The following is a 24,902-nucleotide window of genomic DNA, read 5'->3' as shown; positions in this document are numbered from 1 at the left end:
TTAGAAGAATCCTTTTATAAGGATGCGTTTTTGGAAACATAACATGTAAATGTAAACCAAAGAAACGTGTTAGATTTGGTCTGACCACAATTTTAATGGGAAGTGCTAGGTGCACCGGGGTGGCTCAGTAAGATAAGTATCTTGAATTTGGCTCAGTTCATGATCTCACGGTTTGGGGGGTCAAGCCCCACGTCGGGTGCTTTGCTGACAGCATGGAGGCTGCTTGGGATTCTCTCTCTCCTCTCTGCCTTTCCCGTTCACTCTCTCTCTCAAAATCAATAAATTAAAAAAAAAAAGATGAAGCACTAGGGTTCTGACTGTTGATGTGATGTGCTTTGGGTACAGAGTTGGGGGAACATACTGATCTTTATTAGATTCTTCTCATCTGATGCAGAATAAGATGTGACTATTAAGTTATGAGATTTTTTGTTCCCTTTTTGTAAAAGTAAACATTAGAACTCAAATCCAATTTAAACGTTCCTTTTAACATCCCCATCCTGAGAACAGGTAATTAATAGTACTGTTGCTCAGAACATACCTAGAAATTTCTTTTTGAATTGCCAGAGATAATAAGAAAGTAGTCTCATTATTTGGTAGACTATTTTCAGGTGTAAAAAAAAAAAAAAAAATGGCATCACAAAGCAAGTTCCTTCCTCTAAAAATCTGAAAGCTATCATTGAAGATATTTAGGAGAATGTAATATAGGTTGTAAAGATAATTATAAGAGAATAGTACCCCCCCCCCCCATCGCTTCTCAGCCTTTTGGCTAAGATCAAGTGAAGAGAATAGTCCCCCAAATATTATGAGATAACGTTGTTAAATGACAGAGCTTTTTAGTGTAACTGTTAAAAGGACTCAACACTTGTGATATATTTGTTAGAGACATATTACTGTACTTTGTGGCACCTTTAATTTTTTTAAATTCAAGGAGATGGTAACAGGCATAGTGATTTTTTGCTTTACCAGTGTTTTCAGAGGTGCATGTGGTTTTCCTCATAATGTGGGATTTCTTGAGTGATAGTGCAATTGGTTTGAAGGCCATTCCACTGGTGATAAGGAGATTTTGTAGATAAAAGAACTAAATCCTTTGCATCAGAAAGTAGTATTAAATATGGTTGAGGTCTAGCTGGTCAGGCCCCTTCTGTCAGTCTCAGTCAACTTGCTACAGTGAACATAATCCTTCTATAAATTTCCAATTCTTGATTTCTGTTTAGCCAAGGTGGAAGAGCACCTCCGTATGACCAGTCAGACTATGGTCAACAAGATTCGTATGACCAGCAGTCAGGCTATGATCAACATCAAGGTTCATATGATGAGCAGTCAAATTATGGTCAGCAGCATGATTCCTATAATCAAAACCAGCAGTCCTATCATTCACAAAGAGAGAATTACAGCCACCACACACAAGGTATGATATATTATTTTTCTTTTTTCCTCTCAGAATTACATTGAGTTCTGGATTAAAAGACCTACAGGATTTTAGTTGTTTGTATAAATTCAGAGTGACCTTGAATATATGTTCTTCTTTCTTATGGCCATTAAAACTACTTTATTTGATTTCCATTTCTGAATTTCTCAGAAACTCCCAAATGGTCATATGACTTTTTGATGATTGATTACCTGAATTTCCTTTGTTGTGTCAGTTAACTTTGATCATTTGACAATGTTGCTGCTACCATTGTTTTGGTAGTGGTGGTATACCTGATATAGAGAAACTAATCACCAGTAATTAACCTTCTCTTACCTCATCTAAGAAGGACCAGCTCTTACCTCATCTAAGAAGGACCAGCCCTTCTTTCACTTGTTTTCCTGTAGCACTTAGACTGTACCACTGATATTTAGGAATTTGTCCATGTTTCAAGGGCACAAGTCCTGTCTTACTCATTTGTACCTTCATTACCTACTATAGAGCCTGGTTCATAGTAAGTGCTTAATAAATATTTGTTGAATAATTGAATAAGTAAGTGAATGAGTAAAAGTGGAAGCTTATTCACTGAATATCTTCAGTGAACATATTCACTGAATATGTCTCAGTTTTAAAATTGTTATTTCTTGTCCCTGCTTGATTTACATTTAAGTATTTTTGAGGTGAAGAAATAACTTTTTAAGATTAGGGTTATGCTTTTCATCTAATTTATTAAGATTCTGTACCTAATGTTGCACTTTAGCTATTCCTCATCACCATCACATCAAAATGGTGATATCCATGTCACCATTTTGTTATCTGACTACGTAGCAGGACGGAATTTGACACAGATACAATTCCCAAACACATTTAATTCCAGATGTTTTTTTGATGGCTTGCATTTGAATTCTGTATATATGTGCCATATTCCAAAGAATATAATGTATAACCTAAAGAGCCATTCAAGATTATGTTATGGGAAGCCTTTGTCAGAAATGACCCATGGTTATTTATTCATGTGTATATTATTATTATTATTTTTTTGTAGATGACCGTCGTGATGTGAGTAGGTATGGAGAAGATAATAGAGGATATGGCGGGTCACAGGGAGGAGGTAGAGGGCGTGGGGGATATGACAAGGATGGAAGAGGTCCTATGACAGGATCAAGGTAAGTATTTAGGTATAGGTGCCTACATTTCTTCTCTCTTTAATTTTTTAAAATTTTTGTGGCTTTACTTAGCTGGTTTGATTCCAGCATCTGATTTAAGAGGCTTAAGTAGATTATGTTTTAGAGAAGAAGGCAGAAATTCAAAATTGATTTTCAGTCTTCAGATGTCACATAAATTACCTGAGGATAGGCTGTGTTAGTAGTTCGTTTATGTGGTGTATATTAAACACCAGTGGAGAACATTCCCATTTTGGTTGTGATTAAACCACTTAATATGTTTTTCCTGCCAGAGCTATAGAGTCTAAACTCCTTTAAATGATGACTCTGGGAAATCCAAGTATAATATATGTAAAAAATAAAAGGTAAGTTAATTTTAGATTGGAGTGCAGAGAAGCTATTCCTTAATCTTGAATCCCCTTGGGAAGAGAAAATATTAGGTGATAGAATATAAATGTGGGGTTGGCAAATGAGAAAGATTTTTGTAATTAAACTATTTGGTCTCCCTTCTTTAGCAAATAATTATTGGAATAATTAGTGCAGCATTCCCTGTCACTATGTATTTTGTTCAGACTAAGCTGTGGAAAAGAAGACTTTTAAATTCAGCTTTTCTTTTCCAGCTTCCCTTTTCCCTATTGCTAGTATTATCAGGTTTTGGTATTTAATTTTGGTATATGTTATGAAGTTGGTTTTAAAATTACTTTTAAATATATCTGTAAATTTGGCACTTTGGCCCTAAAAACAAGAATGAAAAAATAACTGACATTTGTTGAGGACACTCAGGTGAGGTTTTCAGGTTGCAAATTCATGTGTAAAGTACACAGGCCTTAAAAGATAACTGTGTTCCTTGGGAATTGAAATTGTTAGTAGCCTGTTAACTGACACTTAATAATATATCAGTACCAGTTCACTCTTTTGCATCTTAGGGACTGTCTGTCCCCTCAGCTGACCTGAGAGACATACAGCACTGTTATTTCTTCAAGTGAGCCAGGAGTTTGGTCACTGACTTGTATTTCTCTGTGTTTAGTATTCAGTATATTGATATTATGGAAAAACTAAAGCCTAAACTTACTTGGTAAATGTTTATAAGACTGAACATTAAGTCTTTTGATTGATAACCAAAGTCAGTTTACAATATACAAATATGTTATTGTGTGCTCTTCATTATCAAAGTGAGCAGCCTGCCATCATGTGGATGTAAGTGAACAGTGTTAAGTGACATGGTGCTTACTTTCTACCTAATAGCCTCCCTTTCACCTCAAACAGAATCCCAAACAAGATAACCAACAGGTATATTTAATTTTCCAGCTAATATGTTTTAGATAATTGGCTTCTTTGGAATGCTACATGTTTTGCAGGATATCATAGGTTTAATTTTCTTCATAAGGAAGCTGTATGCTATAAATTATTATACTATGACAGTGTCTGAAAATGGTAGAATCCCACTTTTCAGGAGGAGGCAGGTAGGGAAATCTTTAAAAATACATTTTCATCTTTGAGAGATGACTCATCTTAGAATCAGAGATTTGAAAGGGCCTTGAATGAACCTCTTAATAGAAGAGGGAAGCTCCATACCATAACCAACTTGAGAGTCCTATTTTTAATCACTTTTATAATTTCCTTGGCAACATATTTCAGTATAATTTTTGGTCCAGACTTGATCATGAACTAAGTTTTTGATTTTCAAATTGTATTTAGGCTTAGAATCTCTTCACACAGTATCTTATGTAGAAGCCCACTATATCTTAAGTAAAATGATACTGATCTAGTTCATGGTAGGATTGGGGGAGGGGGTCTTGTCCAGTTGTTACCTATATCCTTCCCCCCCCCCCCCAAGCCAGTAGATGGCATGTTCATGAAGGGCCTTTTTTAGAAATCCACGTGGATGATGATTATTCTTTGTATTGGGTTGGTAAATTTTTTATATGAAAGGCCACGTAGTAAATATTTTAGGCTTTTTGGGCCATATGGTTTCTGTTGTAACTGCTTACCTCTGCCCTTGTAGCACCAAAGCTGCCATAGACAATATATAAATAAACATGGTTGTGTTCCAGTAAAACTTCATGTACGGATATGGAAATTTGAAGTTCATGTGATTTTCATGTGTTACAATATCTTGCTCAAGATGTGCTTTTTAGCTTATTTATAGGGATAAAGTATTTTGAATTAGAGTAAAAATGCCCAGTTTCAGGATTTTTTTTTTCACACTTGGTTTTACATTTAAGTACCAAAAATATCCAAACATTTTTTGTTAGTCGTCATCAACACTCCCATTTGTGTTTCTAATCATCTTACTTAAAAAATTACATCAAGGTTGAAAATACAATCCTTTCAGGGCTGTTTAAAGAATATCTGGCATTAGTTAGGTTTATATTTAAAGAAGAAGGAGCATGGTTTGTGGGTGAGGGTGGGATATGTTGTAAAGGATGGGGTATTCTTAGACTCAGGTTGTATGATTGCTTGGCTAGAGGAAGAATACAAACCAAAAAAGCTGTCAGCTTTCCAAATATGAAAGAAAATGTGTGAAAATTATAGGGACTATAGGAAACAGTGTTTTTCTTGAAAAAGCAGTTGCAGCAAAAAAGAATGAATATCTAATTGTCATTTAAAATTGATCACTTAGTGGACTAGAAGCTTAAGGCTGTAAGATCTCTATGTGTTTTTAACTTCAGCATTGTGATGAATGCATTGCAAAATTGCCAGAACTTTATAGATTGCCATTTTTCATGATTAAGTCATCAAATTAAGTAACTCTTTTCAGGCTTTAATATCTTTTTTTTTTTTTTTTTAATTTTTTTTTTTTTAACGTTTATTTATTTTTGAGACAGAGAGAGACAGAGCATGAATGGGGGAGGGTCAGAGAGAGAGGGAGACACAGAATCTGAAACAGGCTCCAGGCTCTGAGCAGTCAGCACAGAGCCCGACGCGGGGCTTGAACTCACATACCGCGAGATCGTGACCTGAGCCGAAGTCGGACTCTTAACTGACTGAGCCACCCAGGTGCCCCCAGGCTTTAATATCTTAAGCTTAAAAAAAAGTCATCTTGAATTTTGAGTGTCTTACAGGAATTTTTGATTAGTTCCCTTTAAAATGTTCAGGTGATAGAATATCACTAGAATAGCACTGCCCAATAGAAATGTAATATGGGTCACAAATGTGAGCCACATATGTAATTTTTTTAACTTTATTTATTTTGAGAGAGAGAGAATCTCAAGCCAGCTCTGCACTATCAGCGCAGAGCCTGGCATGGGGCTTGATCTCACGGATCATGATATCATGACCTGACCTGAAATCAGGAGTTGGACGCTTAACTGACTGAGCCATCCAGGTGCCCTGTATAATTTAAAATTTTTTAGTAGGCATGGTAAAAGAATGTAAGCAGGTGTAATTAATTTTAATAATATATTTTACTTAATCTAATATACCCAAAATATTTTATCATGTAATCAGTACAAAAATTTTGGAGGTTATACATTGCTTTTTTCATACTAAGACTTTGAAATCCATTTTGTATTTTTGTATTTAGAGTGCATCTAAATGTATATTTTTTTTATATTTACATTTCAGTTTAGACTGTCCACATTTCAAATGATTATTAGTCACAGGTGGCTATTGAATACTGTATTGGACAGTGTAGCTCTAGAATGATAGATATATTGGCTTTCTGAAATGTGGGTAAATGTTGAATCCAGAGAGCCTTTTTACCACATAATACAAGATATGGGAGGAAATAAAACATAAATATATCTAGTGTTGAGAATGGTATTTAAATCCATCCAATCATTTACATTTGGAATTAGTGTTAGTCTTCTTCACACCTAAAAAATTGTATTTTGGATTTACTATGAAAGTATAAGCACAGTGGTTGTTTTTTTTTGTTTGTTTGTTTTTAACTGGTCTTTTAAAAATTTTAGCTAAGTTCCTTTTTCTCTCTAGATAATGGATTTTCTGGGAACAGAATTTTCTGTATTGTCCTTTTACTTTTTGGCTGTTTAAGTCTTTGAATAGACATATTTAGATTTTTTTTTTAATGTTTATTTTTGAGAGAGAGACACACACAGAGTGTGAGTGGGGGAGGGGCAGACAGAAAGGGAAACACAGAATCTGAAGTAGGCTTCAGGCTCTGAGCTGTCAGCACAGAGCCTGAGGTGGGGCTTGAACTCATGGACTGCGAGATCATGATCTGAGTCAAAGTCGGACGTTTAACTGAGCCACCCGGGCGCCCCTAGATTTTTTTTAAATTAAAGATTTGTAGTAGAGATTCTGTTAAAGAACTTTTTCTCGACTAATATCTGAAATTGAATGACCATTTTCTCTAAATATGTAATACCGTAACAGTGGAAGAACCCTCAGAGTCTACCTTAGGGTAGGCTGCTCATTGTGGTTTTGAACTTGGGGGACAATTTCTGTAGTTGAGTCAAGAATATACAGTTGGGGTTCTTATGCAGGGGGCTCAGCCATAAATCTGAGTGTCTAAACTCTACATTAAATACCTCTACTACTTCACCTTAATATATATTTACTTTAGGAATTCTTTATGTGTACAAGTTTGCTGCTTTTTCTGGGAAGAAAAATTGTTGTGGTAACATCTTGGCTTAGATTTTCACATAACTTCATTGGCCTAATTGAAGCTTTAACTTAGTATATGGAAAAGGGACTTGAAACTTGACTACAGGTTTGAAAGATTCTTAACCACAGGCCCATCTTCTAGTGCTATTTGAGGTTTATTTAGTATATTTAATATAATTAATTTCTTTATAAGGGATTGTAATAGAATATGTTAATATGGAATTTCTTAATAAGTGAAGAGAAAAATGATTGAAACATTTGAACTTGAAAGAAAGCTTCACCTAGAGTTCTACATCATCTAGACTGGTGCTTCTCAAACTTTACATGTGGGGATTCCTTGGGGATCTTATTAAAATGCAGATTATAATTCAGTAGGTATGAGGTGAGGCCTGAGATGCTGCTCTTCTAAGATGTTCCCAGGCTCTGCCTATACTGTTCTTCCCTGGAACACCCTTTGAGTAGCAGCAAGGATGTAAAAACTCTTATTTTGTGAAGGAGGATACTGAAGCCTAGGAGAATTACGGATTTGTCTAATTTTTCAAGATTGATCAGTGATAGTAAAGACTATATCCTGAGTCTCTTAGTTTGAAGACTAGTACTTTCTCAAACGGACTATGGTGTTTTCATATTTATGGCCATTGTGTTGAAATCTTAAGCAGCTGCTGTATTTTCAAAGGAAATGCTCAGTATATGTGACTTAAGTTAAAATGTCATTCTCTGGAGAAACAGGAAATAATAAACCTATTCAAATATCACTTTTTTAATGTTTTTATTTAGTTTTGAGAGAGAGGAGGTCAGAGGATCTGAAGCAGGCTCTGTTGACAGCAGAGAGCCTGATGCGGGGCTCAAACTCACAAACCATGAGATCATGACCTGAGTTGAAGTCAGTTGCTTGACTGACCGGGCCACCCAGGTGCCCAAATGTCATTTGTTTTATAGCACTTCTATTTTGCAGTGATACTGCTTTTTTTATTGTTCAAAGTTATGTTGCTGGCCAGAATAGAAATGACAGGAATTAGCTGATGTATACAGTTTCAAAATTTCTTTCCACTGTGGCCAGATGAACAGTTTGGTATTTGGTTAACATGACCGCAAAATAATTAAAAGGGGTCTCTTCTAGCACTTACTTGAAAATTTCCTATTTAAAGAATCTACTTTATCTTGGGGACTTTAACCTCCTGACAGGAATATGGGCTTGATATTTTCACTAGTTCATTCCTCACTTTAAAAAATTTTTTTTGAGTTCTCATGATCATCTTTGAAGAAACCAGAGATATTTTGGTTTCTAATAATAAGATTTTTGGCAGTTTATTCTCTGTTGGCTCTCCTTTCTTAAAAGAGTTAAGTGGTGATACACAGGTCATTTGGAAGTGTAGGGAGAGCTTGGGTACTGTTCTGAAAGACGGGTCTTTAGAGACTCAATGGGAAACTATATGTATATAAAAGACTTGAGCTTTATATTGTCTCTATAGCCTTGAAATAGCCTTATTTTTTTTTTATAGTTTTCCTGGAAAACAAGTAAAATTAATAGCAGATCAAGATGCATGTGTCTATACTAAGCTGGTTGCAAGGGGATATTTTTTACATCAAGGTAGCAGAAGAGATTTATAAAAGAAGAATGCTTTCTCATTTAGTTGAGGTGATTTTTTCAGGATGGCTCAGAAAAGCCATCTATCTAGAGACTAGAAGGGGCTGTGTTGGTATTATAGGAGAGGCTTTAAGCAGTGAAGAGACGTTAGTGTATTGGGTTAATTTTTTGGATTATAGTAGAAGATTAATTGTAGTAGAATATTAGATATCACCATCTGAAAACTGGGTGTTTTTATTTCCATGACAGCACATGAATTCTAGAGGGTTACTTCAGTCAAGAGAAAAGCTTTTAATGTATGAGTATTTAGACAGTGTCTTGATTTTTTTATATAAATTTATACACACAAGGACTATTGACTTATCTGGTAGGGGAAATATGCCAGATAGAGTCATTTTCTTGTAGGTAGCTGGGATATTGGAGTATGTTGCATTCTGTCTCTGATCTGGTCTACTGATTGGTGTTAACAGAGCATTTGGCAGCATGAATCTCAGTAGCTCTGATATGAGGAGATCTAGTATATTATATTGGATATAGGAGGGCTGTTTTAAGTTATGCTTTCTTTTAGTGCTCATTTTATCATATTTCTGAATGATTTGAGATTTTTTAAGACTACTTTCAGGCTCACTTTTGTGTATATTTATACCTTTTTTTAATCTCATAAAACCCATAATTTGGTTTCACAGTAGAACATACTAAAGTTTTTACCTCACCTATTCTGCTATCAAAATCTTAACCTAGCTTTATATTGTTCTTCCAGTCTTTTTCCTTTATTCTCATATTTTAAAAAATATCCCCTTGGAAAGAATGTTTGCTCTAGTTTATCATTCTTCATTCTGTGCCTCCAGCATTTAAATTATGATATGAATAGAATCCCTTTGGCGTGGGGTTGGGAAGATTTTAAAAGTAGTTTAGATACATTCTGTAGTAAACTTGAAAAGGAACCCTTGTGGAAATAGATTCTTGGGAAAACACTTAGGTGAAAACATTTTGGAGTCTATGAAATAGAATTTACTGGAAAGTTAGAGGTGCTACTGTTTCCCTAGGCGCTCTACTTATGACAGTTAAGTGTAGATTGAGCCCAGGGCTCAGCACATTAGAGACTTAAGGAAGAAATCATTTCTTCAATTTTTCCTCTGCAGTGGTGGTGACCGCGGTGGCTTCAAAAATTTTGGTGGTAAGTGCTGAGTATCCCAAAATGTTTCAGTGGAAATGCTATATAAATCTAAAAGCCACCAATATCCCGCAGACGCAGTCTAAGCCCTTTCTTACTCTGTTGAGGCTGGTGTGTGTTGTGTGCTTTAAAAAAATTAAATATATATACATATATATATGTCAAAGAAAACATTAAAAAGTCAGAGTTGATCTCAAACAGTCCAGTGGGTTTCTACGCAGTGAATTTGCATGAAAGAGTCTGTGGTGACCAATGAATGAGACTTTCAGTGGATTTTGACAATACATTTTTTAATAAAGGTAGCTGACATGGTGTTTTTAAATTATTAGGGTTTTCCAATCAGCCTTCACAACCAGAGCTTAACAAAAGTGATAACTAGCATAATGCCAAAGTGGCGGGTACTGTCTGGGACAAGTTTAAGGAAATAGTGACTTTCATCTTGATTTCTTAAACTTAATAAAACTTAATTTATATATTTACTTTGTAAATCTGTGATGGTTGACTTTCAAGGATTTTGGAAGTTTTGACTTTTCATGCCTTGGTTTTTATTACTATTTTTTCATGATTTCTAATGAGTTGCTTTAAATAGCTTTTTTTTTCTTTTTCTTTTCTTTTCCCTTAGGTCACAGGGATTATGGACCCAGACCAGATGCTGGTAAGGTTTATGGTAGTTTGTGACTTTGCCATTAAGAGACTATTAGTTTTCCAATTTTTCAAGGAAAAAAAGTTGGAGGAGTTAAGACAGGAGGAAGATTTAATTTGACAGTGCTTCCGGAATTGGGGAGCTTCACTTCTAAAAATACATCAGAAAGAAAACTTCAGGGAAATTGATTGGAAAGTTTGCTGGGGAAAATTGCTGTGTTTGTGGTTTCCCATATTCTGCTTTTTCTTTTGTGAAGAAAAAACTTGATTTTTTATTGCTAATTAACATTATTTATTTAAATACTACATGTCAGACGAGAGAGTTGGTATCATTGGGGAATTAGAAGTAGAAAAACTATGTTTAAGAAAATACTGCATTGGATTGGTAGTCTGCCTAGTGGGCTTAAGAAACCGAAGTTCCTACCTGAGAGAATTGTCTTACTCTAGGCAGAAGTCACTCATTTCATGTCGCTTTTATTTTTGAATGAAATTCAAGGCCACCTGCAGCCTTTTGGGAGTTATGATTTAGTTATTAAAAATATATTGGAGGCAAAAACTTTTAATATATATTGAAATCAGAACTTTTATTTTTATTAAGATGCCAAAGTATTTTATATGGAAGGCAATTTCTGAATTATCCTTTGATGGATGAATTTTTGTACTCCTTTCTTACTTTGTTGTATTAATCCAAAAGTGTGCGTGTAAGGTAAGGTGTGTGTCAAGGTGCCCTTACGCTCTGGTATCTACAAAGTTTATTTCAATGGACAAGAAACCAGCACTTGTGGTTGCCTTGCTTGGAACTCCAAAGTGTCAGATTTGGAGAATTTTCTACTAGAGAGCCTTACAAGTATTGATTAGCTATAAAGAGTTAAAGCTCTCCAAAGAAAGGAATGCTGATTTATACTAACTTTCTTCATCTCTTCATGAACTTTAGCCCTGTATCTGAATCTAAAGAGCAAGATTTCTAAGATCTGCTTAATTGGTCTGTATTTCACATAGTGTGGACTTGATCCACTTTAACTGCAGTTTAGTTGTAAGAATTGGCCTGCTACCAAAAAACTGGTGACCACTTTGCCTGTTGATACAAGATTTTTTTGTATATTGGTTCTTTTTCCTTTTGGTCATAGAAACAGTTGAATATTGGACAATTAGTTATTGCTCTTGATTACTAAACAGGATGCAGTAAAACCAAGGATATGTAAAATTAACCATAATTTTTTTCCCCTTAGATTCAGAATCTGATAATTCAGATAACAACACAATCTTTGTGCAAGGACTTGGGGAGGGTGTGTCTACAGATCAAGTAGGGGAGTTCTTTAAGCAAATAGGAATTATTAAGGTGAGTAGAAAGTATAGCTTATGTTGAAAATCTCATAATTATTAACAAATTCTAGTTAAGATACATAGATTACGTTGTAAGCCCATATCCAGTAAGGTTTGTTTCTTAAAATTCCCTTATACACAGATCACCCATGTCTGTAGGCCTTTTGCTAAATTTGCTAAATACATGAAAATTTTATTCCTTGTGTTTGTCTTTCCACAGCCTGCCACAGCTTTAGCTTTCAATCTTGGGCTCTAAAAATAGTCTCTGCCTAGGTCCTAAAATTGTGAGAACGAAATGAGATTGTGAGAACATTTTATGGATTCTGAAATGCCAATATATGCGAACTGAGCTGTACATTAGCCCAATATATAATGCTTTATTCCATAACTATGTTATTCATTGTTTACTTGTGTCTTGTGTACTGTTTGTTTCATGCATGTAATTTTCATGTTTTCAACTAGAAAGCAGCAGTTAGAATAGTGTTAGATTGTAGCAATTGCCTGAAATCAGTTTGCAATTCTTGTTTGGTTTCTGTGTAATACTCATGTTTTTTCTTTCTTTGGGAGTTAAAATTTCTTAAGAAATTTTTTACTCATGACATGTAAAACATTCACACAGTTCTGAAGAGTAAACATTCTTTGTGTTCCACTCCCATCCCAGCCAGCTTCAGTGTGTATACATTAGTGGCAGTCTGTTAAATTTGCCTGGTGTACATTCTTTCTGACCTTTTTTTAAATGTTTTATAAGGTATATATTTACCTGAAGCATTATCTACATTTTTTTGTGTGGGTTTAAAGAAATTATACATAGATAAAACAGTGTATTATGTATTGTTTTCATAGCTTGGGTTTTACTTAATGTATCTTAAGAGAATTTTCCTTTTCAGAACCTATAGATAACCTCATTTTTATATTAGGTACATAGTATTTGTAGTATGTATATGTGAATTCCTTTTTAAAAAATCTTTATCTGGTTTATGATCACTTTTTCTTAAAACACTAATACCAACTTGTTTGTTTCTCAGACAAATAAGAAGACTGGAAAACCAATGATAAATCTGTATACAGACAAGGACACAGGGAAGCCCAAAGGAGAGGCAACAGTGTCATTCGATGACCCTCCTTCAGCTAAGGCAGCCATTGACTGGTTCGATGGTATATACCTCATTCATACAGTTTCAATATGCAGTTTGGATAAATGTTGTCCAGTCTTGAAGTCAAACTATATTCTGGTAGACTGGTTATTTTCATGTTTACTTTTGTGGGTATTCTATTAAAAAAACAGGCCAGAGTTTTTATATACCTTTAGAAATGAGACAGATGAGCTCTCTCCTTGTTTGTCTCAAATATTTCCTTATTATCATGCCTCGTGCTTGAAGCCACTCTGATGGAGATTTAGAGGGTTGGCCTGCTTAAATCTGTTCTTTGTAAATTTAGATTAATTTCCCTTCAAATATAAAGTTAATACATATTTGGAAGAAATGGTAAGACATTTTTCCCCTGAAAATAAACTATGGGAAAGTAGAAGAAAGCAGTAAAGCATCCAGTCCTTTCTACTCAGAGATAACCGTTGATAATATTTAAAAAAGAATTTTTTTTTTTTTTAATGTTTGTTTATTTTTTAGAGGGGGCGAACAGAGAGCAAACAGGAGAGGGACAGAGAGAGAGAGAGGGAGACACAGAATCCAAAGCAAGCTCTAGGCTCTGAGCTGTCAGCACAGAGCCTGACACAGGGCTGGAACTCATGAAATGTGAGAACATGACCTGAGCCAAAGTCAGATGCTCAGGTGCCCTGATAGTATATATTTTTTTTAAATTTTTAAAAACATTTATTTATTTTTGAGAGACAGAGATAGAGCATGAGCAGGGGAGGGGCAGAGAGAGAGGGAGACACAGAATCCAAAGCAGGCTCCAGACTCTGAGATGTCAGATGTCAGATGTCAGCACCCCCCTGACACGGGACTCAAACTCACAAACCGCGAGATGGTGACCTCAGCCGAAATCGGACGGTTAACCAACTGAGCCACCCAGGCACCCCCGGCTAATATTTTTTACTTACATTTCCTTCCACTCTTAAAATGTATTTTAAAAATAGTTTATCATTATATTCCAAATGTAGTTTTGTTTCATGCTTCTTTCACTTAACATTTTAACAGTCATTTCCCCATGTTATTAGAAATTCATTGTTTTGTACCCTAATAAGAAGTAACACTGCATGTTAACTGTGGTTTATAGTCTAGGCATAATTCTAAAAGCTTTACATGATCCTCAGTTTGATCCTCACAGTAACCCTATGAGACAAACCCTCTATTATTATTTTATAGATGTGGAAACTAAAGCACAAAGAAGCTCTATAATTTCCAGGATCATAGCATAATTGACAGAGTCAGGATTCAAACTGAGGCAGTCTGGCTCCACTGTCTCTAAAGGACTTAACCGTGCTAATTAGATTGACAGACACCTGAGGTCCCTTCCACTTCTGAGATTATTGTACCTGTGTCTTTCAAAAACATAATTGCATTTCCTCTTCAAAAATGAGATTGGATTCTCTATCTGTCCTCACCTTAATATTGTTTACCTTTTTGCATTAATCCGTCAGGACTAGCACCTTGCTATTGAAGGCTAGGTCCATTTTTCCTCACTTTTCTGTGTTTGCCATAGTTTTGGTGAATTAAAAAGCAATCTCTTTTGCTCATACATATTCAAAACTTATTGTGCCTGTTGCCCACAGGGCATATGAGCCTCTTAAACCTAACTCCATAGTTCAGGTCATTCATTCTACAGCTTTGAAAATACTGATCTGTGAGTGGCTTCTTATGTTATACTGTCTGGTACTGTGAAAAGTTGCCAGCCACAATGATGAGTGCTTTGGTCAGGGAGCTAAGGCTCCTGCAGTTCTGACCATTTTATAAAATCCTTGGGTACCTTTTCCTTATATGTCAGTTCTCTTGTTTAATACAAAATAAAAAGATTAATTCCTGTCTCTAAGGCTGTGAGGCTGCAGAATATATGTATGTGTGCATGTATGTAATTACATATGTATGCAGTTTTTTGCATGTATTATTTTTAAAGCTAATTCTTGCATATGGTAAAAAAGTTTCAAACTGTACCAGAAGTGTATAGTGAAAAATGAGCTTTCTTTCCACCTTTGATCCCCAGTGATCTTTCCCCTGCTGAGAGTGAAGCATAATAGGCAGTGAATATATAGCGTATGTGTACTTGTAAAGGTATGTGTACACATGTATATGTGCACACCCACACACTAATTCCCTTTAAAAAGTAGAAGTGGTAGTTGGGACGCCTGTGTGGCTCAGTCGGTTGAGCGTCTGACTTCGGCTCAGGTCATGATCCCATGATTTGTGAGTTTGAGCCCTGCATCGGGCTCTGTGCTGATAGCTCAGAGCCTGGAGCCTGCTTCAGATTCTGTGTCTCCTTCTCTCTCTGCCCCTCCCCCGCTTGTGCTCTGTCTCTGTCTCTCAAAAATGAATAAATGTAAAAAAAAAAAATTAAAAAAAAAAGAAGTGGTAGCATACTACACACATGGTTTTGCATTTGGCTCTTTCCATAAAAAAAATATTAGATGTGGGTTTTTTACTCAGTAAAAAGTAACTGGGTCCCAGTGATAGATCTGCTCTATTCAGTAGATGATAATCATGTTTTAACACTGTTACCTTGATTCTTTGGAATACTAGTGTGTTTGAATTTCTGTGAGGATATGTCTGTTATTACTCTGAAACTAAAAGTTTCCAAGACAGTTTTATATTTTTGTTGAGAGGTAAGATGTGGAGTAGCACTTCTTTAAAATTATATTCTTTTTTCTTAGGAAAAGAATTCCATGGCAACATCATTAAAGTGTCCTTTGCTACCAGAAGACCTGAATTCATGAGAGGAGGTGGAAGTGGAGGTGGGCGGCGAGGTAAGATACTTGTTGCTCATAGGCCTGGATATTGTACAGAGGGTTTGAATTTGAGTCCATGGTCTGTCTCTATTGTGTGAATTACTACTTCTTTCTCTCCCTAGGTTTTTTTACTTAAATCTTTTTTCTTTTTAATTTTTAAAAATTTTATTTTAGTTTTTAATTATTATTTTTTTAAATATTTATTTTTGAGAGAGAGAGAGAGAGAGAGAGAGAGAGAGAGCGAGCACAAGCGGGGGAGGGGCAGAGAGAGAGGGAGACACAGCTTCAGCCTCCAAGCTCCCAGCACAGAGCCCGTCGTGAGGTTTGAACCCATGAGCTGTGAGATCATGATCTGAGCCCAAGTCGGACATTTAGCCAACTGAGCCACCCAGGCACCCCTTAGTTTTTAATTCTTTTAAAAGAAATTTTTATTTATTAGAGAGGGCGCAGGCACACGGGAGAAGGGGAGAGAGAAAGAGAATCCCAAACAGGCTCGCTTCATGCTCAGCACAGGGCTCAATCCCACGACGCTGGGATCATGACCTGAGCTGAAATGAGGACTTGGACACTCCAACTGAGCCACCCAGGCACTCCATCTTTTTCCTTATATCTTAAAGTAAGAGTGGGTACTGAAAGGAGATTGGGTAAATAAGGTGTCATAATAGCTAAGAAAGTAGTTGAAAGAAGGTTCTAGAAATCCCTTTGGAAAGCTGTGTAGCAGTTTTTTATTCACCTGGAGATCAGGAGACAGTTGCTTAAATGATACTTAATTAGGTAATCTGACCAGTTTATAAATTCCCTGATACAGTTGCCGTCATCTTGATTCATTTCTATTGCGTTTAATTTCTTAAATTTGGAATATGTTTTCTCTGCCTTTATCACTGAGATTCTCAGACTAAGGAGGGTATTACAGAAAGTGGACTTTGAAGTTTTTTAGTGCATTAAATAAAGCATTGTATTATGTGCTTGCGGTCTTTTCCCACATTTCTTGGATTTACTAAGTAAAGCCTCAAATGAAAAGAATCAGGGTCCTACCATAAGGGGTTCATTTTGGGGGTGGCCGCCCAGTTATTGATGGGTACTTGCTCTGGCTTTTCCTCTGTTTCATTAATGTTTACTGCTAGTTTTTCTCCCCTACTCCTCTTTCCCCCAGGCCGTGGAGGATACAGAGGTCGTGGAGGCTTTCAGGGGAGAGGTGGAGACCCCAAAAGTGGGGACTGGGTTTGCCCTAATCCGTAAGTATCTCATTTATTTTGTCAGTAATAGGGTTGGGATTGGGGTCAGAGGATGCAAGAGGGGGTTCTGAATCAATTGGAAACTATTGAACATTTTTATTTTCCTCCTTTCTCAGATCATGTGGAAATATGAACTTTGCTCGAAGGAATTCCTGCAACCAGTGTAATGAGCCCAGACCAGAGGATTCTCGTCCCTCAGGAGGAGGTGGGTCAGCTTTTTAACAGCAATTCCATGGCATTTATCTTCTGACTAGCATTAAGCGTGCTTTACATTATTCTGCTGGCCTTGCTGATTTGCATTTTTACCTTGCAGATTTCCGAGGAAGAGGCTATGGTGGAGAGAGGGGCTATAGAGGTCGTGGGGGAAGAGGTGGAGACCGAGGCGGCTATGGTGCAGACAGAAGTGGAGGTGGCTATGGAGGAGACAGAAGTGGTGGCGGCGGCTACGGAGGAGATAGAAGTGGGGGTGGCTATGGTGGAGACAGAAGTGGGGGCGGCTATGGTGGGGACCGAGGCGGCGGTTATGGTGGGGACCGAGGCGGCGGCTATGGAGGAGACCGAGGCGGAGGCTATGGGGGAGACCGAGGCGGAGGCTATGGAGGAGACCGAGGAGGTGGCTACGGCGGAGACCGAGGTGGCTATGGTGGAGACCGAGGCGGCTATGGTGGAGACCGAGGCGGCTATGGAGGAGATCGAAGTGGGGGGGGCTATGGAGGAGACCGTGGCGGCGGTGGCTATGGTGGAGACCGAAGTGGAGGCTATGGAGGAGACAGGAGTGGTGGTGGCTATGGAGGAGACCGAGGTGGCTATGGAGGCAAAATGGGAGGAAGGTGAGTATTACAATGTACTTGTTAATCTTTTTATTTTACTGCTCCTAGGGTTTAGGATCCGAGCCCTTTTTGTCACATTTTCTTAATGTCCAGTTGTTTGGAACTTGAATTTTTCATTGGAAACTCTCAATTAGGATGGAGAAGATTCATTTAGTTTTCCTGCTTAGAAATTTCTAAAACTCATTTTGTTTTGGAAATTGTTTCATAAATCTATATTTGTATGAGAGTGTGTATATGGCTGTGGTATCTTTCTCATGGCTAAAGTTAATTGAGATTGAGAGGTAATTTGAAACTGTATGTAAATCAGAGGTTCTTAATGTTAAGTGAGGGGAGCACACCTTTCGTAGGGGCATTTTCTGAGATCACATGTGACACCTGCCACCCTGTAGTTGTTTCTCTGGAGAGTCTGGTAATCCCTTTTCCAGATGAAAATTCCTGATGGTACTGATGGGAGTGTGTTGTGCACATGAATGGTGTAGAGGCAGAAAAGTTGATGAAAAACAACTTCAATTATTATACTAAGCATCTGTATGCCAGATGCAATATAGGGTAGTGAGAATTAGTATAGCATATGGTTAAGAGCATGAAGTTCAGAGATAAGAAGTCTCTGGTTTCGAATTCTGGCTTCACCACTTACTAGCTGTGTGATGTTAGGCAAGTTACTTAACCCTTTGGAGCATTAGCATTCCCATCTATAAAATGGGGCCAGTAATACCTCCTTCATGGAGTTGTATTAGATCATGTAATGACAGTTCCTGGCCCACAGTAAGTGCTATATAATTGTTAGATACTAGTAATTATCTATTGAACATGTCTTACTGTATAGCAAATCCTGTGGAAGCGTCTTTCTATTCTTTAGTTTAGTCCTCAGCTCCATGAGGTAGATGTATTTCCCATTTTGTGAAGTAGGAAACGTTGTGTAACTTTTCCAAGGTCACATAGTAAGTGGCAGACCCAGAATTCTTACATGAAAATGTGTGCTTTCCTTTTTCTGTTATGCCACTCGTCTGTTAAGAGTGCTTGACAGCGGTTTAGAGTCCTTACTGTAGATGGAAAGTTTTTAAGACTCAGTGATAGCAAAATCTTCCAGGAACTTTGTGGGTCTTAAAGCTGATAAATTAGATATTTATTAAGCACTTCTAGGAGTGGAGAAATAAATTAGGTATGGTGTCATTCTTACAGAAATTGTCAAGCTGATGCCAGTCACCAGCACCCTGAGGAAGTGTCTGATGCTCCCCCTTGGTAGAAAATTAGAATTTAGTCTGGCTCTTTATTTTTCATTCCTAGAAACGACTACAGAAATGATCAGCGCAACCGACCATACTGATGACTGTTTTGAATGTTCCTTTGTCTCTGACATGATCCATAGTGAAATTGCCAGAGTTTTGCCTGCTGCTTTCCTCGTGGCCTCTTCTTGGGTAGTGAAATTAAGTGACATTTGGATTTTTATTTGGGTGGGAGGGCTGGGACAGTTTTTCTTTTAGAAATGTCCATTGAAATTTCCCCATTTAGTTTTCCACCTCTCCTTTCCAACCCTTGAAGCTAAGTGCGTTGTAAAATATTGCCAAAATGGAAAGTGTTTTGTATTACTGCAATAAAGGCTGCTTGTTTTGTGGACTTTTGTACATTAGTGCATTGTTCTATCACACTCAGGATTCAGTTACAGCAGACTGTAACCCTAAAGAATTAGGAAATTCATTCTGTTTCATTAACTTAAAACGTTACTTTTAACAATACTGAGCTCCTGCTCTGTTTAGAGTAGTAATTTGCAAGAATGACTGCATGTCAGAATTACCCGAGGAGGTTATCAAGATTAGATTTCTAGGCCTCACCCCAGGTCTACTTGGTCAAAACTTGTTAAGTGTGGGGAGCTAGACCTAGGAATCTATATCAGGCTCACCAGATGGTTTTGATACAGTCACTTTAATGGCAGTTTACAGCTGTGAGCCATTTATTTAGGGCAGCGTTCTAGATGCTGGGAATGTGGAAGTCTAAGGGTTATGTAGGAAGAGTAAGGATTTGATGACAAGCCAGGGTGAAGATACCAGTGTGCTGGGTATGTTACTTGGCATTCATTAAAGAACTATTTCTCCTACACTTATCAAGGGTAAGGCATTGCACCAGATGCTAGATATGTTGCCCCTCAAGCAAACAGACAATATACAGTCTGACAAGTACTCCAATAAGAATTAAGTACAAGGTACTTTGAAGGCTGGTTGGAAGGACATGATCCAGTCATGTACAGTCGAGAAGGCTTGGTAAGTCTTGAGGGAAGAGTAGGAGTTGGCTATGTAAGAAGGCTGGGTGAGGAAAGGTATTCCCAGCAGAAAACTAATGACATGAACAAATCAGGAGTTAAGAGAGTGAAGAACAGGCTCTGCATTTGAGAATTGTATATAGTACATTGTGGTTAGAGGGAGGAGTTCAAGGATGACCCTGCAAAAGGTAAGACTGGAGAGGTAAACATGCTTGGTGAGAAGGTCCTTCTTGCATTTCATTTTTCCCCTGCCTCCAAATAGGGAGTCATTAAAAGATTTTAACCAGGGCAGTAGCCTGACCTGAGTGGCATCAACTGAAAGATGATGATGGCTGCCTTGTGGAGAGGCTGGACTGGAGACAGAATGGTAAGCCAGGTGAGAGATGATATTGGTCTGAGCTCAGATAGTGACTGGACAAGGAGGAGATAACTAAATTGATTTGAGAAATGAGGGAGGGACACTGAACAGGATTTGGCTGGATGTCAGAAATTATGGGGAGAGAAGTCAGGTTTCTAGCCTGGTGATTGGGTAGATGTGCTATTCATTTAAATAGAAAACACTGGGAAAGGAACAGGTTTGGGAGCAAGATTAGGGGAAATGAGTAGGTAGCTGGGTTGTGCAAATCTGCAGCTTAGAAAGTTGGCATTCAGCATTATGCATGCTGATTTTTTTTTTCTATACTGACTTCTGCTTCCTTTGCTGCTTCTCTGCCTGACCTTCAGATGTAGGAGGTTTCTCAGAGCTTGTTCTGAATCACCTTTTCCTTTTCAACTTACACTCATTTTCATCCTGGAAGAACTCATTCAGGCTGTGGCTTTAAATACCGTCTAATACACTGATGGTTACCAAATTTAAGCCTCTAGTCTTGACCTCTTGCCTTCCTTCACTCTGGATTATAGTCAGCTTCCTAACTTGACCTTTTTATTAAGATGTACTGAACAGAACTTTTTTCTTTTCCTTTCTTTTCTGTTTTCGTAACTCTGATGGGACTAAACAACTTTTGATTCCCTTTCCACATCACTTTCTCTCCTCCTATACATTCTTTTTCCTGTAAAGTTTATTTTTCCCATAGTAGCCAAATGATACCGTAAAGATGTGAATCAGACTATGTCATGCCTTTTTAAAGGCTTTAAATGACTTTTATTTTTATTTTAGGGAAGCTGCATACCCAACGTGGGGCTTAAACTTATGACCCTGAGATTGAGAGTCACGTGCTCTAATGACTGAGCCAGCCAGGTGCCTCATTGACTTTTGTTACATGTAGGCTATAAATTCCTTACCCTGACTTGCGGAATGCTTATGAACTGGCCTCTGTCTCCCTCTCCAACCTTATTGTGTAACATTTATCCATACTAACCTTGCTTTAACCACATTGGTGTTAATTCTTCATGGTACCAATATGCTTTTGCTGTAGTATCTTTATATGCTTTGTTTCGGATTCACCTTCCTCAAATATTCAGATGGCTGATTCCTTTTCATTGCAATGTTGGGTCAGATTCCACCCTCTTCCCTGGCCTTCTATCTAAAATACTGCCTCTCCTCAGTGACTCCTATCACCTCTTATAATGTCATCACAGTATCTATCATTATTTGAAATGATCTTTTTGTGGTTGTTAGTTTCTCTCTTCATTAGAATATAAGCTCCAGGAGAGTAGGGAACCTTGTCTGTTGTTGACTGTTCTACCCCAGTGCTTAGAACAGTATCAGGCACAGAGTAGGTAACTCAATGAATATTGGCTAAATGAATGAATCTATTATAGGTACAGATTTGAGATTAATGAGCCACTAATATTTAAATGGTAATTAAAGTGCTGAGTGGATATAGTAAGACTGTCTAGAGTAGTTCTTCACCATCCAAGCTCTATATTAGAATTAGCAAGGATGTTTTTTTCAAACACAAGGATGCTGGGTTCTATTCCAAAACAGTGAAATCTGTTCGGCGTGGCCATTTAATAAGAGCCTCAGTTGATTTTAATGGTTTGGGGAGACAGTATATATAGAGAGAAGAGCCTAGGATAGGACCCTGAGAAATACTAATACTTAAGAGATCATAGAAGAGGATCCTGAAATAGAGACTAGAAATGGCCAGTGAGGTGTTGGTGGAACCCAAAGGAAGCATGGATTTTAAAGAGGGAGAAGCTAGTGGTGTCAAGTGCTCAAGCCAGGCCAAGTCATACAGAGTGCATATAGAAAGCACTCGTATTTAGCAATATGGAGGCTCTAAATTACCTTAGCACAGGGTGTCTCAACCTTGGGACTACTGACATTTGGGTTGGAGAAGTCATTGGTATGGAGGGTTGCCCTTTTTGTTGCAGGATGTTTAGCAGCATCCCTGGCTTCTACCACGAGACTCCAGGAGCAGCCCCCAGTTGTGACAATCAGAATGTCTGACACTGCCAAATGTCCTTTGGGGACACAGTTTGGGGTGCATGATTGCCCCTTTTGAGGACCACTGCCTTAGCAAAAGCCATTTTGGTAGAGCATTGAATTCTGAACCCAAACTGAAGTGGGATGATGACTAATAGATATTAGAGAAATGGAGACAGGTAATGTGGACAACTAAAAATCTTGATTACAAAGGGTGGTTAGAGATAGGGTTGAGGTAAGAAGAAGTATCTGGACAGGGATATGGGTTTGTGGGAGGTTATTTTTTAAGATGGGTGAGAAATAAGCATGTTTATACACTACGTGCAAGGAAATGGGGATGATTGATGTTCAAATCCCTTGAAGGAATGGTGACCAGAAAGCTGGTGAAGGATTTATAGTAGAACAGGAGAATGCCTCTTGTGTTATTTCTGGAGGTAAGGATAGTTGCAGATGCTGATAATGATGGTAACAGATGATTAACATATATTGGGGGCTTCCTATGTGCCAGGCACTGTTAACAAGCACTCTGTGTTAACTAATTCTCACAACAATGCTGTGAACCAAGGAGGTATAGGAAACACTTCAGAGAAGAGATAAATGGTGTGATTTTGATTGCTGCTTGAAAGGGGCTTCAGAGGGTACAGTGAGGAACAGAGGCACTGAGAGGCTAAGCAACTTGCCCAGGATCACATCTCTAGTAAGTGGCAGAGTCTGGATTCTAATCCAGGGATTTAGCCTTAGAGCCTGTGCTCTTTACTGTGCACAAGGATGCTTGTAACAGAGGTGGCAGGAAGTTGAAGTAATTCCATGTGATGTCTTTTTATCCCCTGAGTATAGTAAAATATAATAGTCTGCTGAGAGTTGGGGAATATGATAGTTTGAAGAGACTGTAGTAAATGTGAGGATAGAGATAGCAGAGAAGACTTAAGATAACCATTGTAGGAAATAGGAAAGTATTGTGACTAGGAACCCGTAAAGTTGCCAGACAATGATGAGAGCCTAGTTAACATAGGAGGCAAGTGTTTTATGGGTACAGTCTATGGATGTGTGATTTTTCTCTGTCTTAAAATTTTTAAATATATTTTTATTTATTTATTTTAGGTGTTTTCATTTATTTTTGAGAGAGAGCGTGTCTATAGCCATACCACCCTGAATGCACCTGATCTTGTCTGATCTTGGAAGCTAAGCAGAGTCGGGCCTTGTTAGTACTTGGATGGGAGAGAGAGAGGACGTAACAGGGGAGGGGCAGAGAGAGGGAGGCAGAGGATCTGAGACCAACAGCAGGCTCGAACTCACAAAACTGAGCCAAAGTCGGGTGCTTAACTGAGCCGCCCAGGTGCCCCAGATTTTTCCCCATATTTAATTAGCAACCTGGTTATAGAACAGAGGCAGTTTGATTCAGGGTTAGAGATTTTACTAGTCAGATACTAGTAATCTGAATAAAAATTTCAGATTTGTTTCATACCTGTTGGAGGTATGAGAAGAGTAGAGATAGTGGTTGATGGATGGAGTCTAGGCTGAGTAGGAAGAAAAAACAAGTTAATGGAGAATGTAGGGATGTCAAGAGTGGTGTTACTGATGAGATTCAGAGAACTGATACTGAGGATAAGCTGGATAGATAGAAGGTTTGGGTCAGAAAGTAGATATTCAGGATTTCGGAGATGGAGCAATTCCTGGGGATGATAAGGGCTGGGTGTGGCCATGGAAGTGGATGACTAAAGTGAGTGGAAGGGAAAGGCCTTTGTATTTGAGATCAAGAACTGAGGAGCTGGCTGTTGGGTGGTTGTTACATCATGGTGATAGCAAGACCGAGGTTCAGGCAACGAATAAGAAAACAGAGAAGTGAACCAGAGGATGGTGTAACTAGAGAGCCAAGACACTTGAGTTTTATATAAAGGCACAGGACAACGATGACATTGGAAGGAATGGAGAAGGATGAGCAACACCTAGGATTTTGGGAAGAGGTCATGGCATTCAGGAGAGAGAGCTAGATTTCAGTTATGGCACAGAGATGGATGAGAATGTTGGAAGAAGAGGTGGAGCGTGTTTATTGCTTTTTTTTTTTTTTTTTTCCTGCCTTCAGAATTAGAGGGTATATCAGAGGTTTCATTAGAAAGAGGGAAAAGAGGAGGGAACATACATTTTGGATGGTGTCCAAAGAGCAATAGCAACAGATCCTGGCGACTGAGAGAAGTGGGCATTTCAGGCCTCAGAGAGAAACTGGCCACAGCTAGGATTAAGTGTGTTTGTCAGAGTATTGGATCTAGGTAGTTTTGGTACTTATTGGGAAGGCTTTGCTACATTCGTGGTGTACTGGATGGTGGGTCCTCCCTGCAGGGCTTTATGCTCAAGGCTGTCTTAAGTCTTCTGATGAGGATTGGTGAAATTAGGATTGAGGTACTGCTGAGCAGAGACTGTTACCTGGTTGAGTAACAAGATATCCTCTA

At 37.9% G+C, this 24,902-nt stretch overlaps 1 protein-coding gene and 1 pseudogene across 3 annotated transcripts in view; both read left to right on the top strand.

Annotated features, from left to right (window-relative positions):
- The window catches only part of TAF15 (TATA-box binding protein associated factor 15), a 28,730-nt gene extending 9,478 nt beyond the window's left edge, over positions 1 to 19,252 (top strand). The window contains exons 6-17 of one of the 3 annotated variants that reach the window (XM_049636594.1): positions 1,215 to 1,408; positions 2,454 to 2,574; positions 3,817 to 3,861; positions 9,871 to 9,905; positions 10,525 to 10,557; positions 11,774 to 11,883; positions 12,893 to 13,022; positions 15,691 to 15,783; positions 16,919 to 17,000; positions 17,117 to 17,205; positions 17,314 to 17,830; positions 19,118 to 19,252. In XM_049636594.1, coding sequence (XP_049492551.1) covers positions 1,215 to 1,408; positions 2,454 to 2,574; positions 3,817 to 3,861; positions 9,871 to 9,905; positions 10,525 to 10,557; positions 11,774 to 11,883; positions 12,893 to 13,022; positions 15,691 to 15,783; positions 16,919 to 17,000; positions 17,117 to 17,205; positions 17,314 to 17,830; positions 19,118 to 19,157 — 1,489 coding nt within the window. In that variant the 3' untranslated portion in view covers positions 19,158 to 19,252. The remainder of the gene's footprint in view (positions 1 to 1,214; positions 1,409 to 2,453; positions 2,575 to 3,816; positions 3,862 to 9,870; positions 9,906 to 10,524; positions 10,558 to 11,773; positions 11,884 to 12,892; positions 13,023 to 15,690; positions 15,784 to 16,918; positions 17,001 to 17,116; positions 17,206 to 17,313; positions 17,831 to 19,117) is intronic. The other 2 variants (XM_049636593.1, XM_049636592.1) reach the window with 2 other exon arrangements.
- Positions 747 to 910, top strand: LOC125927759 (uncharacterized; annotated as a pseudogene).
- Positions 19,253 to 24,902: the final 5,650 nt, after the last annotated feature.

The sequence above is a fragment of the Panthera uncia genome, chromosome E1 (assembly GCF_023721935.1).
Source record: "Panthera uncia isolate 11264 chromosome E1, Puncia_PCG_1.0, whole genome shotgun sequence".
Classification (NCBI taxonomy): Eukaryota; Metazoa; Chordata; class Mammalia; order Carnivora; family Felidae; genus Panthera; species Panthera uncia.
Note: the sequence above shows the minus strand (reverse complement) of the source record. Positions and strands in the feature narration are given on the sequence as shown.